Here is a 17,157-nt window from a genome sequence, read left to right on the forward strand (position 1 = left end):
ATCCCGTGTTACATGCATACATGGATCACAGGCAAAGAACTACTTTTTATGACATCCTATTACATTGAAAGGTTACAGACTTAAAATTGGAGACCAGAGTTCAGACTAGATTCAAATACGAGCGGAGTGCTAAAGGGGTCAGTGATAGGTCCTTTTCTTTTTTTAGTCTATGTCAATGACCTTATTAGCTATGTAAGCAGTAAAACGACACTATTTTTCTTACTGCAAATAACACACCAAATATTATAATAGGAAAAAATCCAACTATGGTAGATTTCAATCTCTGGTTTGATACAAACAAATTAGTAATAAATAAAAAAGTTTAAGAAATAATTGTTAGTCTAAAACATTTGACTATAAGAATGTTAAGTTACTGGGTTTATACTTGGATAATTGGCTTTTATGAATACCAAAAATCTGTGTACTAAAGCACCTTGTACTAAATGTATATTATGCCTTTTTCCATGACATATTATTCATGGTATATTCCTTTGGTAAAACTTTTCTGGAGCAAAAGAGGTTTTTAAGTGGCAGAAAAAGGTTATAAGGTGAATACTGGGTGTAAGCGATACCGAATCCTATAGGCCACCCTTTGCTGAATTTTAAATACTTTCTGTACCATCTTTGCACATTTTACATTCTTTATTATAGAAAAAAGTACGTTTTAAGAACCATAACTTAAGAAGTCGCACCCATTATCGCAATACCAGGCAAAATTTCCAGATTGATATAAACTACCTTAGTATAAGTATATCTTAGTCGAAGTATATCTAAAAGTTTTAATAATATTAGTTATTTAACTAGTTACCAGTAAATACTAGAGATATTAGTGTTGGAAATTTTAAAACTATCTTGGAATGCGTAACCTGTGTTTTAACTTAATGACCGATATATCTTAGATTTTTTAAATATAAGTTAACTGGTATTCTAGTTTTTTTAAGATTTATTCTTTGTGTCCTATTTTAAACGTCTTATTAATATGTTTTATTTAGAAATTGTTAAGAAGATTACTGTGTATTTTAAACTACTATAAATATGCATAAAAACTATATTTATTACATTTAATTTTTAACTCTAAAACGTCAGGGTGTATGTGTAGTATGACCGTATCTACTGTTTAATTTGACAGTCATTAATGTGAGAATTCTTAACAGTAGGCTACTATAAGAAATAATAAGAAATTTATAATTTCATTGAGTGAGACTATTACAGGTTGTACTGTTTAATTGCAATAAAATTACTATTTACCGATATCTGTAAGTACCTGTCCATAAGCATGATAACGTCACGGTATCAGTTTAAATACGTATATAGAGTAATCTAATTCCATATTAATGTCTAATCATGGTCCACGCCGATGAAGATGGTGTTCTCGCTGCTCAACTTCGTAAACCCAATCATTTACACTGTTACTTTGTACAGGTGGTACAGGCACGAGAGACAGCAGCTGCGAGCTGTCAGTGACGATGAGCGGGTTTTCAGAGTGGGCGAGTGCTTAGTGCTGCTCCACGCTGACGAGGCTGATAGCGGCCGTTGGGTCTGTGTAGCAAACAACACTGCAGGTGTTGAAAGAATTGAAATAACCCTACAGGTAGTTACTTTAGTATAAATATATATTCTGGTTTTAAAACAGCTAAAAAAGAATAATGTATATTTGCTATGTATCTTTCATTGTTATGACTCAAAACAAATATTTTTTTATTGCGAAAACAATAATTTCAGAATTGCATAGTAAACGTCAATTTGTTTAATCCTAAACTTCTTAACACGTATACCATTTCTACTTCATACATACATTTCATTCACCAATCACGTTCCTTTCACTCTTTGCCGATTTAACCCACTTTAAACAACTCATTCACATTGGGCGGTTTACCAGTTGAATGCCAAAAGCTCAGCTCCATTATAACATGCTTTTGACACCAAAAAGTGGTTATGGCGATTTCGTAACCCCTTAGACGTTGGGGCTATTTTTATTGAATTGGGAAATCTGTCGAGGAAATTAACAGGTTGTGCAAGCAAGTGTTCATAAACTACCGTTCTGTGGCTGCCAGTTCGATAACTCTCTCTGCCTCGTGCCTCATGCATGTGTCTCAGCCTATTGTATTTAAGGCGGATTTGTACATACAAAAGACAGTTGTTTCAAAAATGTAGAGACGCAACAGAGTCAACACCTTCAATGACTTGAATACTAGCCTGCATTACTTTCTAAAATTGATTTTTGCGCTGATTCGAATCGTCTTTATTTGGAATCGAAATGTTCTGAGAAATTGAGTGTTTGTGGAAGCACCCAAAATAACCACCCTACAGAACAGATGGGGGTAAATTAAGCCATAATACATCGTTACCAGTACCTGACTCGAGCAGTATTTTCTAAAGACATCGGAACATAAATGCTTGAGGAAATTTTGGCGCAAACATGATAATGTGCTCGTTCTAAGTCAACCCTTGATCAAAGCGTATTCAAAAGTCCCACTCAGAACTACAATCTTGTATAGTTATAGCTGTATAGCTCTTGCAACAAATTTTGATTTCTTTTGTTATTGAAGTATTGTACTTATAATTTTATTTGTACAATCGAATATTATTTACATTTTTAATTGCAATTTGAAAACTTTGTTAATTAAGCAATAGAAGCGTCAGCTCAGAGGCAGAACCGAAGCTATTATTTATATTTCGTTCTAAGGGTCCACACCAAAATAACCAACATTAGGTTCCTTTTATATATATCTAAAATATTTCTCTATAAATTGGGTTAAAGTTTTTTGAAAACTTGGGAATAAATTACTTTGCGTATCGTCAAAAAAAGTTTGCTTTGTAATAATTCTAACGTGATTATTCATTTTTGGAAAAGAATATTTATACGAGATTCTTTAATTAAAGTGAATGATTTTTAATCTCACTGCTAACGTTTCAAACCATTTGAAACACCTTACTGGTCACAATAATTCCTTATGGTTCATCTAGTAAATAAAATGCCTGTATACTCCGTCTTATACCGTATGCGTACGCTTACTTAAACCCTTTGAAAACTTCTAACTCCTTAAGCTTTAACAAAAATTTAAAAAAATATATTTTTATTTATTACGAATACAATGTTGTGATTATTCCCAATAACATTTGGCTGCCCATTCAACTACCAAGGATGTTCGATGTCGTCCTTGCTAAATCTCACTAATTTCCGGGTCTAGCTTTGAAATAGAATGGATACGAACATTTCGTGACTATTATAAAAATCTGGTTACCCATCTAAAGTTACTACAAGACGGCCATTTTTTATCTTGCAAACTACCGGGTCTAGTGCTGAGAAATAGAACAGTGTGAACATTTCATAACAACTGTAAATGAGTCGGAGTGCTAGTGTACATCCTGCTACCATTCAAGATACCTGACAGCGTCCTGTTGTACCTGCAATATATGTTATGCAATACAATACAAAATAGGTAAGGGTTATAAGACACTTTCAGTGTGTTACATAACCGGTTAAACATACATCTGTATTACATTCCATTTCGAATAAAACCTAGGAGAATCAATATTCACAGTCGAATAACGAGAAATGTGACTGTAACGAGCCAGGTTTTGCATACAAACACGTTCTCGGAATTGGATTGGATTGGGTTTTGTGAGTTGTGAGACAACGGTTCTTTCCAAGCTGGAGGCTGAGCAAACCTGCGAGCGGAACTGGCTAATGTTTAGTAACAAAGAATGTTCCCGACAACAGGCATAAATTCCTTGTTTTTGTCAAGTCTGCTTGTCGTCAGAATGTTCTCACCAAATTCAGAATACAAAACGTCAGTTCGAGAGAAATTATATCTTCCAATGATAATCTCTTATTGGTTAAATATGACACCCCTGTCATCCTATGGAAGGATTTGAGAGACTAAATTCTGGTGTGACAGAGTTATTGGCAAAGCTGTTATTTCCCCAATCATACCAAGATAGATATTAATAAGACAGAGAAAAGTGACAAAGTTTGGTTTCATTACATTGTACAGTAGTGTGTAAATCTATACTATTATATGAAAATGTAATGGTGTTCTTTTGTGTGTTTTGTGTTTGTGTGTGTTTCACTCAATTAAGTAAAATATGTACCAATTATACAGAGAACTTACATAAACATTCTTAGAGTCCTTGGTTAACATATAGGCCTATTACTGTTGAAATTCCCTCCGGGTTACGCTCCACTAGCTCCCATTTTGGCTTAATCAGCAGACATTAAATGTGTATGTGTAATAGATTGTTTTATACAAATATTATTATGTGCTAACAGAATCATATGTTTAGTTTAGTTAAGAACCATTTTAAATGTCTATATGTTTAAAGTTTTAAAGCATAGAGTAGGCTTAAAGGTAATAGTATTTTGTATTTCAATCTTTTCTGTAATCACTGTTGAGCACAGAGGTTATCCATGTAATAATACTGGAAGTTTTAGTAAAGACACATTTTTAACCATCAATGTTGGCAAAAAATAAGTATGCACTTCTTGATTAGTAGTGTAGAGCAGATAACAAAGACAAGATTACTATCTTACTGTTGTAAACCCATCTTATTTGCTTTCTACAGAAATAGGGTTTTAGAGTAAATGTTTTTGAACGAGGTAATGAAGCAAACTCGGCTCTAGCACCAGAGATATATTAAACCGGAAAAAATTAAAACGGCCGAAAATAGACGCTTTATAACCAAAGTGGGCTTCTCAAACCTGTGTATGCATTTATATTTTCTTGATTGGGGCAACAAGGTAAACTTAACCATGGCGTCATAAATATACGTCATTCAAACCAGAAGTGTTGATACATGCGAAAAACATAAAATAAAAACCATGCGAAAATTTCGTTTTAAATTTTTAACTTTTGACAATGAACACTGTAATAATATGTATCTAAGATCCTGCATATTTACGTTTCAAAATTACATAGACCTTCACCATTTATAACGTCATGAATGCGTTAACTGAAAAGAAAGGACTTTGAATTAAGGATTTCTCAACACTAGGCTAAAATAGTTCAATTGTTGAAGCTACTCAATAAAAATTTAAGCTAAATTAAAGTTATTTTAAACATACTTTTAAAAAATATTTCACTCTCCGACTTCAGAGTCCAAAAACCCCTCTTTAAATTGAAATTAAAGAAGAACCATGTTGTTAGAATACCTTTCATCTACTATTTCTTATCTCAGGAGAATTAAGAATGCCATTCTTAAGAAATATGGCCAATATTTCCCTGTTCATGAATAAGAAATCGCATGCATCCACGGAAAACTGCTAGTGATAGATCAATATCTACTAGTGTTTTGTGATAAATTTATCATAAGGGATGTGTTGCAGTTATTAGGTATCACATTTTTAGGAATTTAATTTTATGAGACGAGGCATTTTCATTGTATACCAATTTTTAAATGACATAAGGTATTCTCACATAAATAAATGGTAAAAAAGTGTGTTTCATAAATATTGATGTCATATTAGTTCTTGGAATAAGCCATAATGAGTTAATGTAAACCGCTTCTTTTGCAATGACCACTGGTGCAAAATAATTGTACACCACCGAGTATCATTTATACCGCATTTATACACGTTTTACGAGTGTCATTTATCACTGAGGCTCAGGCTTACAGTAAACTACTGGAGCTCTCGCATCATTTAACCGCACTCATCATGCTTAAAACTTCGTCAAGTGGAAGAGTTGCTTTGAATAGTTGAAGGGAAGGGATTACATGTAATAGAACTTTGTTTTAGTTAGAAAGTCGTAAAGAAGACCCATGAAATGTTACGGTACATATCTTTTATATTAAGCTGCAGAAGTGAGGCAGAGTTACGGTTGGCTCAGAACAACCCCTACTCGTCCGATGAGCTTTATTTACCTGTATTCTTTACTTTAACATGCATTTACTAAGAGTTTTTCATTTAATACTTTAACAAAACATATCAATACTATTTATAAAGAAATATTTGGTTTCAATTTTCTCACTGACTTAAAATGTTATAACACATTTGTTTTAATTTAACAATATTATTATTGAACATAGAATTAATACTAAACACATTTAAAATTTACATAAATATGTATTTTGGTGTACAATAACACATTTTGATAGTATGATATTTAATCGTCTTCTTGAAATACCATATTACATACAATTACTAACTCATAGATCTAAACTATCCTTAAGTTGTTATATATAATAACTATAATAAGGTATTTTTAGACTGTATCGGAAGTCTTCCTGTGTTGGTCTATTGATTTTAATATCACAATTTGCTATGCATTTCCTGGCTGAACTCAAATTATTTTGACCAGTTAAGTATTGTATTAAATCTTTGATGATTTCTAACATTTTTCAGTGCCTATTTTAAATGTCTTTCTGAGCCGATTTCCATGTTTTCTTGTGATGGTTTCTGACGTTTGTTTATAATTGTTTGTATCACTTTGTCTCCTATAGTGTTTTGTAGGTAGGAAAACTCGTCACAGGAATGCTAAACCCGTAGTGTCATGGATTATTGCTGACTTTCAGTGAAAATGAGGATACCTGTCTGTGATGGTTTCAGGTTTACATCTGTGGTAATCTTGGTTATTCTCTTTGATGATATATGTGTTTGTCCCTTTAACGTTCTATGATATCTTGCTGTTACGGTTTCGAATCTGATCGGTACAGACAGATCTAGAATATCTCTCTGCGATTGTCTATCAGGTATTTCTATAATACGAAATAAAATTATAGAAATCGTAGACTATTTGATCCTATTTTTTACTTAACCCATATAAATTATTTATTAAAAATGTAAAAGTTCAGTTTTAATAGTTCAGTTTTACAGGGAATTCACAATCCCACTGAATACAAAAGCTTGAACTCTATCATTCATTGAAGGACGAGCCCTCAAAGGATGAATACGAACCTGTTACGAGAAGTATACACAACCTACAGGTGAACCTTTCTGGTGGGAAGTGAACCGATGACTGTGTATACCCAATCCCGCTCCTTTCTACAGTAGGGAATTATTATATCATTGTATAGTTTGATGTGAGAATTGGTGCTACATAATTTTCAGTTTTACGTTATTACGCATAACAGATGCTGCACTGAGTGGGAGACGAAATGGAGCTAAATACGACTTTTGCATTCTATATAGAATGCGAAAGTCGGATAGTTTTTCTAGTGTTCAGTATCCAGCCAATTTTTTCACTAATCACTAATAGTATTCTTGGTTTCTGATAAGCGAATCCCTTATTTTATTAACTGTAATTTTAACAAATAATTTTCAGCTAATATTCCACATAAATTAAAATGTACATTTCAGTTAACCTGTAGGTGAACACCAAATTGTAGTTACATTAGCACAGTATCGTTACATACAATTGTAGTAGGTCAAATACCGAACCTTGCGTCCTCGATAAACATTTCATTGTATTTCACGAATGAAATTTAATCCAGGTCTTAAACTACCGGAGACCTTAATTTATTAATTGTTTGTACCAACTAAATAATGCTGTCAAAAATTAAAACATTGCCAAATAATAAAGTATTTTTGGTCCATTGCAATTCGATTGTGTTAATGATCCAAAAAGACGCCTTATTGTTCCGAGCACTATATGGCAGACAGAATCAACGTTCTTAATTATTGAATACTTTATATTATTGGTGAAATTGAGAATGTTTTCACCAAATTTATTTAAGGCCTTTGAACATAACATAAATTATACTAATGGGATTTTAATACTGGGAACAAGGTAAGTCTGTAATAATGGGTTCATTTTGAAAACATGCTTCTATTTTCTGGAAAATGCAACATTATTTTAAAGAATAATAAAAAGATGAATATAACAGGTTATATTCGTGTATTTTGTAAATATATATAGTTTTACACAAATATGTCTCATATTCAGAGAGGCAAAGAAAATATTCATTTAGGCCTCTAATAGGAATTTATTCTGATTTTTAAGTGCCTTTAAAGCACTATGTTTGTATCACACAATTAGCTACTAGATAATGTTTTGCCAGTATTTACGTAAGAATGTATCTGAGCTTATATAGTTTCTCATACTTTATGTTACCCGGTTAAGCAGCCGATAATATTGGTCCATGACTATATTACTACGTCATGGACTTCTCTTAGCTCAAGCTAAATTATCAAACTCATTATACCATGAGTAATGAGTCTTTAATGAAAACCCCATAGAAAAAAATCCATAGGAGTCAAATCGGGGGAACGAGATGGCCATGCAATTGGTCCTGAACGCCCAATGCAGCGACCTGGAAAACGACTGTTTAGGAAATCCCTAACATCTGTTAGGTAGTGAGGTGGTGCTTCGTCTTGCTGTTAGTAGAAAGGAGCATCCTGTGTTAATCTTCATCAATTTGAGGAATCAAAAAATTCTGCAACATATCAAGGTAAATGATACCAGTGACAGTTCTCTCCATGAAGAAAAATGGCCCGTACACTTTAAATTTACTCATCGCACAAAACAAATTCACTTTTGGACTCTCCCGAACTCGTTCAAGGGATTCTCTTGGGTTTTCGTTCCCCCAGATTCTTCAGTTATGGGTGTTCACTTTACCACTGATATGAAAGGTACTCTCATCACTGAAGATTATTGAGTTCAGGAATGTCTCATCTTCCCTAATTCAATCCAACATTACAGCACAGAATTCTCCACGAGCAGCTTTATCTAAATCAGTGATATGTTGTACCATCTGTCTGTATGGTTTTAAGTGCAAACGTCTCCGTAGCAATCGCCAAACTGTCTTTTGTGGAATTCCAGTCTCCACAGCTGCACGCCGCGTTGATTTTTTAGGACTACGGGCAAAGGTTTCCCTGACCTGTGGGCGACCTGGCGATTTCTCATGACGAACACAACAACCTGTCTCGACAAAATTCTTGTGCCATCTGTAAATAGAAGGCCTGCTTGGAGGGTCTCTTCCGTATTCTGTGCGAAATCTACGCTGAACACTTGTAACAGAGTTTGTTTCATGAAACAATAACACACAGCGAGCACGCTCCGCACCAGTGAAAGTAGCCATTTTAGTACAGACGAAGCTGGCGCTCGCAGTGGCGGAACTTGGTACTACAGCACTACGGAGTCAAACTTGAAGTAATTTGCCACAAAATGACACATATATCAAGTCTGTAAGTAAAGTCAATAAATATCTATTTAATTTCAAAGTTTTAAAGTCCTTTTAGACTCACCCGGTATATACATCTAGAAAGAATGGAGTTTCTGTTTTGACAGTAAAAATGTTGCAAATAAACTCTTAAGGTCTCATATGGTAAATGCTATAATGGGAAACCAGATCGTGTTTTACTAATGGGAAAAGATGGTGCCTCGTATATGAACTATGTTTTTAGGCTGCTAACAATTATTAGACCAGTTTGAAATACGACAGGCAGCGGTGTGATGTGCAGAGACAATTAAGTATCGTCATATCCCAGCCAGGAAACATTGTCATCAGGCGGTGGTATTGTTATTAGTTGACATAACAAGTCTGTATTCGAGTCATCAATGGTCCCATAAAATTCTAGGTTAATAAGTATTGTTTACGTATTCCATAATATCATAATTAAAATAACCCTCGGATGTAGTCCCGGTAAGTTGTGTAGGATAACAGTTTTCAAAGTCTTAAAATTTGGCCAATCTTAGATGTCAACCCAAGAAGTATAATTTAAAGTAATTTCTTCATATATGTAACGTTAGGCTCACATATTTTGTCTGTTTTGTCATTGATAAAAAGCGAATAACTTGGAGGTAACCAAATAGTGTTAATTACGGTTCAGATATGGTTTTATGTCAAATTCAAAAATTGCTCTGGACTCACTAGAGTATGATAATGTTGAAACGTAATCATAATATTATACGCTATTGATTGAGGGATAATATAGGCCAATTTGAAGAAAGATTCCATACGAACATCAATAAGAAAAAAACAATAACAACAAATTAAAAGCAAAATATTTCCTGCAAGGTGGATATACGATGTATGCAAACGCCTCCAAGACTCGCTGATAGCAATTTTAATAGACATTGAAAATAATAAACATCCAAACTTATTCTTTGGATTATTTTCAACGATCCATAGTGATAAAATAGTGTTTTTCTGTCCCATCTTGAAAAACTAAAAACTGGTATTTTCATTTTAACTTTCGGGTAGTAGTCACCAAATTAATTTTTTACTTCTATTTGTTATTATTTATTTACTTATTAATTTATTTATAGTATTTATCAATAATAACTGTAGAGTAGACGGTGCCAATTTCAGATTACCGTGTAGTTCATATCACGCCAGATCTGTAATAATTTCTGCAGCAATAAGGAAAAAAGCGTTATTATGTAAATAAATCAATCACTGCAACAATCTAAGTTCACTTTCGACGACGAAGTTGCAGCGTGCACTGTCTCTATCATCCGGTGACAGTGCACGGCCACACAGATTCCGACTTTCAGAAATGGACTATAAGTCCGGATTGGCATACACTCGGTCCGTACCACGATACAGTCACCGTTTGTACCTAGATTGTGTCAACAATTACAACATACTGCGGTAAAAACAATCATCCATTACAATATATATGCTTGTTGTATATGTAAGTTGTTGCCAAGAAGCAATAGTTCGTGGTGTAACGCGTATTTCAGAATAACATACCTCAATTGACCTGTAATTAAATATTCCATACTCGTCCACTAAGGTCGTAAACATTTGTAAACTGAATTTTATCGTGTACTACTTAATACGGAACTGTGCAAACGCTTAGGTGTTTTGGCCTCATGAAGTGACAATAACCGTTACTAAAACTGTAGTGGTTATCGCAAAACAGTTTGAGACTCGAAAATTTACAGACATTATTTTCTGAACACCAGCTGTCAAGAGGTTTTTACGGTTAACTACCTAATGTAAATATTTGTCAATATATCAATATGTCTTATATCAATATTTGTCGAATATAAGAATTTCAATTTCAATTAATTACACTTAAAATTTTATGAATACAGTAGTTCTGATTAAGCATTACTTTTGATAGACATTATATTTATTTAAGGACTTTCATATTTGTTATTGTGTATTTCAGATTGTTAAGTCATCTGTGTTATAATTTTTTAATGTAAAGGTATTTAGTAAATGTGCTTATGGTGTTATTTCAAAAATTTATTTAATGGTCGTAGTCATAATAGATATTATGTTAAGTTATTAACATAAATATTAAATCTGCTACTTAGTATTACATTTTATAAATAGCTGGATCCACCAAAAAGTTATACAAAACTTGATCGTCCTATATTTATGTAAACTTTTCAATAAAATAAGTCTCAAATGAAAGTGATTATATTACTATCACTATCCTAGCTTTCACACATAGCCAGTTTCCGTTCACTAGTGAATTGCAAGAATATGAGTGTTTATTTGAATTAGTTAAATATTTAGATATCTCTCGTCCTGTTCGTCCCATAAAAAAGAAAAATATTTATTTCCCTCTGAAATGACAAATTACGCGCTGAATGTTTTAATTTTGTCTGTAATAATTTTCAATTTACTCAGGCGTCCAAATACTTTTGATAAAACTTGTATAGAAAAGTTTCGTTTTGCTTTTCGGGACGGAGGTTGGCTTTACAACACCCGAATACTTTTTTTAATAATAAAAACCAAAGAAAATAATTTAGTTAATGTAACTGTAATTATAAGTTAGCCATTGTATTACTTTAAGTGAGACACCTGTATATACCCAGCAATGCATTTAGAATTCCGTGTCTGTTTTGCTCGTTGACGTCTATTACTGAAGTACCACGACCAAACAGTTGAACGCTCTGTTGCGTATTTATAGGGCAGCATACCACTCCACAACCACCCCTTTCATCTCATCTATTTTAATGCCTCTTCCTCTTTTAGTGTTTATTTATTTAGTAACGTTGATGCTCCTGCTTCCTAACAGTAGGATTATTCATCTTTGAATTAAAAAACTGTTATTTAGTCTGAGAAGACCAGAAAATATTTTTTTTTTCTCTTTCTTATATTTAAAACTAAAATCTTTAACAAAACAATTGCAGAATACACAAAATAACTTTATGCTATATATTCTTGAAATAACCATGTATAAGTTATACTATCCAGACGTGTTACTTTTATTGATCTTGTAAGTAACTTTCTTTTTTTAATAAAAAAAGTCCCTACCAAATATTACCATTGAATTTAACATTGTAAACATCCTCCTCCTCAACCATTTAAATTACTTAGGAATTATTCAAACATGTACAACTACAGTAAAAGAAAATAGTATGGAAACACCAAATTATTAACACTGTATAAGATTTCAGACCAGATTTCAACTGAATACGTTTAATAAGCTGTTTACATTTTCCATACTGTAGGCGTAAGCTTTAGATTGGGTTTTGTAGGTAACATCGCCTCTGAGTGTCAGTATGCAGCCAGCCGGCCAGCTAACGGCGGACATAGGGTCCCGCGCCGAACTGACGTGCCTTGTGTCTGGAGGATCAGCAAGCAGCTTGGCGGGTCAGAGAGTCTGGCTGAAAGACGGCCATGTAATCAGTCCCCTGACCAACGCCCAAGACCAGTTTGTTATCCCCAGAGTCCAGCGGGAGGATTCTGGGATGTACCAGTGCCTTGTCCGAGGAGAGACTGAGAGTGCACAAGCCTCCGTGCAACTAGTTTTAGGATGTGAGTAAAAACCAATTTTTTGTTTAGTGTTTAGTTAGCATGATGATTTAAGATATGATTTGATTTTATTTTGACACCGATTTAAACGATGGTTATATTAGTAGGTTACGTCATGATGAAAATAAATATAAGTAAATCAAGAATTATTTTATTAAGAAAAACCTTACTTTTGTGTATTAAGAGTTGTGTACTCTGTTCAACTGTCAAGAATTATTGAAGCCTTCACTATATAAAAACCTTTAATTCAAATCTTTTAATATTTTTAACCCTGGATTTCTATTTTTTGGATTGTACAGTAAATATGGTTTACAGGTATATTCATGTGGTTATATTAGTTATCACAAATGTTCTTTTTTTAACCACCTCAATCCAATTGAACATAAAAATTCCGGATGGCATGAAAAATAGTTCATTCCTTTGGTTAATGTGACTTTTATAAAAAAGTGCATGCTAATTACAGAATAATGTGAATGAAAATTTACAAATAAAGAACATTGTTCTCTTATTATCAATAAGTCCAATATACGTCGTAGTCATTTGAACCGCCTGTCAGCAAAGGCATACTCCTACAAATTTTCAGAGTTTGGTGTTTTCATTACCGCATTTTAAGTTAAACACATTATTTATAACTGTTTATCACTGTAAATATACCGGTTTTCTGAGAATGTGTAACTCTTACAACCTTTTAAACGCCTGTGAGTATTTCATTTCAGCAGGAATACAAGATAATATTAATATTTATGTATCTATCAATCATAAATATAATCATCGCATGCAAAATGTATAGGATTTGTGATTACCAATTTAATTTGTGATTAAGAAATATAGATTTATCTTTATAAAGTAGCCTTAACTTGTTTTTTAACAAGTTTTTAACTTGTTTTGAAAGAATACTGTGGGAAACTTATGCATGTATCTTATCAGTGGTGTTTTAAGCTAGTAATCCAAGGTATATCCTGAAGTATACCTAGATCTTTAAAATCTATACGAAAACCAGAATAAAGAAGAAAATTGTTAACGTTTGCTTAAAATGTGTTCATGTATTGAAAACTAGTGTTTAATGGAAAATATTAAGAGTAAAACCAAAAATAGAACCCACTTAGACCAAAATTCCTGCTTATTAGGTTGCATTAATTAAACCAATTCGAAAATCAAAAGAAACATAATTCTTTTTAGGTTATAGGCTCCTAAACTTACATCATCATTAATGGTATTATAAAAACTAATCCAGATACGGTTGCACTTTTTTTATATTAACATTTGTAAAATCTAAATATTTTTCTTAATAACTTTGTTTTGATTTGCGATTAAAATATACATTTATGAAGCTTATAACCATGTATACCAGACTACTGATAGTTCGCCTTTACTTGTCAGTTATACGCAACTATCTTGCTGTATGAAATGTTAAACGTTTTGATTGGAATGTATGAAGTCACCCACATTGTAAATATTATCTCTTTTAAATTGTGTCACAAGACTCGTATGAAATTGACGCCTAAAACAAGGCAGATTTCGGCAAAACCGATGTATCGTGTACTCATTGATAAACAATTAATAAAGACAACTTACAAGTAATAATAAGTTATTTTTATAAATAAATGTAAAGGGACTACGAAAAATAAATCAAAATTTATTACTCATCAATTATATTTTGCTACTCATGCAAAACATAAAATTAATCAGCGCATAAGCAAAAGAAATAAATAACTTCAAGGAAACAAAGATGTAAAAATAATTATTTTGTGTTATTTTGAGGTTTAAAAACGTCATACATCTGAATAAACTTGAATTATAAAAGTGTGTTTATAACATCTAACTAAATGTTGTTATAGTTGCAGTTATCGTATTTAAAATAGTACACAGATGTGTGTTTTTTAACAAATAATGTCCTTTTGAAATTTAATATTTTTTGACAATAGGGTTTTAAACGAACCCAACTAAGATTTCTAGCTGCATGCAATCTTTAAATAAATATTCTTCGTTTAGAATATATATTTATGTAATAGACAGTGCTTTTTTAGCTTTGTCTATCATCTACGTATTGTAACTATTGGTTTGGGATTAATACAATAAGTTCATAAGACAATTATTACTTGATTTTAATTGCGGTTTTTTTAAGCAAACAGCTGAAAATATTCCGGACATTTTCCATCGTCAAAAATAACATTCAAACAAAGAACGAAAATATTCCTAGTACTAGTCTGCCTATTACTATTTATACATTAACAGTAATGAGCGTGAAAATAATAGTAACTTGGCTGATGATAATCAGAACAGTTTTTTTACGTTTCTGAGGTGATTCACTCACTAAATGTTTGATATGGACTCCCAGATGATGTGGACTAACAAATTTTATTACTAATATTCTCAAATCACAATTTACGGATTAAACTTATTCGTAGATATATTATTTTTTTACTGTATGGTATTTTTCATTAAATCAGTACTACACTTTAGTTAACTGTCACTTGAACAACCAAACTTAGCAATGAAAGTGTATTTTAGTGATGTTTCAATATTAGTTAAATATACACTTTTATAAAGTATGGTATTAGTTTGATTTGTATTGTCATATCTTTGAGCTAGGTTTACAGCTGTTAAGAGCAGTATATTAAGAATAGTTCAGTTTTTACACCTACTTTGAGTTTTCTCTGACAGAACTGAGTGTCTGCTGATTGTGTCAAAAGTGACGATTTTCAGTAGATGCATATGTAAATAAATATATAATAATGCACACAATATTAATTTCCATCACCTCCTCAGAATGCGGAAAAAATCTTAGAATATAAGATTAGCTCAAGTTGTTGATCTATTTAAGTTCTTGATGAGACAATAATGGTATTGTAAAGAAGTTTAAATTGGTTGTTCCTAACATAATGATAGCCATTCAAAGCTTCTAAAGGAACATGTTAAGGAAATTTGAACTTTTCTCTTTAGTGGGTGCCGTAAAATACAGCTAATACTGGAATATGCTTAAGTCAACTTAATTCAAGTAGCGTTTGAAATAGCTGAATCTTATTTGACATTATTTTTACAAATATATTTTTATTGAAGAAATGTGTCACAGGGAAAACCTGATATAAATAGAAAAGTTCAATAATTAGTATAGGAGGATTTAACTTGTTATAACTTTAACTAAAGCTCTTTAATGTTACCAAGTCAATAGAATTATCTACCAAACTGGGAATTCTACGAAATCATTAGCAATGCAAACAAGCGAGCTGAGGTGTGACCCAGAAATAACGCCTCATGGAAAATTGTACTAGTTTTATTGGAAGAGCCAAGGAACAGATAGCGTAGATAGAAATTGTTTCGGAGACCTGATTACATTTTATCAATATGCCCTACTACTGGGCTCATTCTATAATTCTGTCTTTTTATTTTACAGCATAAATAATTAAACACACACACACACACACACACACACACACACACACACACACACACACACACACACACAAATATATGTACATAAAAGTTTATAAGGAATAAGTTTAAAATTAGAATTGTTTGTCATTTTTATAATTTTTTACTCTGACAAAAATTATGTTTTCAGTATTACAAACTTTTTCCAACACGTCTCTCTGACCCGAAGACCCAGCATGTAGGCCCAGAATTGGCTGATAGGTTTGACAGTTTTTAGAGAGGTTAAAACCTCCTTTATTAACGAGAACTGGAATTGAGATTTAATAATTCTTCAATCCTCGGAATCCATTCAAAGCCACGTGTATCCCTCTTTCGTTATCTCCCAATCGAATACTGTTTTAAGCATGAACTAGATAAATTCCACTTATGATACATATTGAAATCACAAAAAAGATTGTTTTCGGAAAACTATCATTAGTCACACTATAGCCATCAAATCTTGCAATTATAATTCTTTTTCGAGCATATTTACTATATAAAATCCCAAATAACATTTTCCTTAATATTTTTATCACCTACACGAATTAATAAAAACGAAAAAATAAAATATCGCGAAAGAAAAAATACATAGTAAGAGAGTTGTAAACCATTTGGTACTTTGTTTCAATTCATTCTACGCCCCTGTTGGTGATATGTGTCCTTAGTCGAGGAATTTGAAGAGGAAGAGCATAAAATTATACAAACAAAATTAATCGTATATCGTAAAATTAGTTCACGATATACCAAGGGTCCGGAATGTAGACTAGTGTTAATCCAAATCAGTTTTTGTTCGGTAAACGATTTTTTATTGAATTTATCGCTAACGACAAAATTAATCGAAAACTATATCATACATAACTTTTTTACCAAATTAAACTTACCAATTTTTCTCGTCCCGCTCGGGCTTTTTAGATATTAAGCAGTTACTATACTCCCTGGTTATAGTGCTATTATTAATCATATATGAACTAAATTATGGATTTATATGTTGGAAACAACATTTTTATACAACATACGATATTTTGCCAGTGTTACAAGCTGTTCTTTAAATTTTTTTGTCGTTTACAAATATGTGTTTTCTAATCACAA

General features: G+C 32.3%; 1 protein-coding gene across 1 annotated transcript in view; it reads left to right on the plus strand.

Annotated features, from left to right (window-relative positions):
- Window positions 1–17,157, plus strand: part of LOC124369478 (Down syndrome cell adhesion molecule-like protein Dscam2) — a 187,190-nt gene that overhangs the window by 53,499 nt on the left and 116,534 nt on the right. Inside the window, 2 exon segments of the mRNA XM_046827490.1 lie at window positions 1,423–1,591; window positions 12,381–12,660. Coding sequence (XP_046683446.1) covers window positions 1,423–1,591; window positions 12,381–12,660 — 449 coding nt within the window.

Source organism: Homalodisca vitripennis, chromosome X (assembly GCF_021130785.1).
Source record: "Homalodisca vitripennis isolate AUS2020 chromosome X, UT_GWSS_2.1, whole genome shotgun sequence".
NCBI classification, from domain to species: Eukaryota; Metazoa; Arthropoda; class Insecta; order Hemiptera; family Cicadellidae; genus Homalodisca; species Homalodisca vitripennis.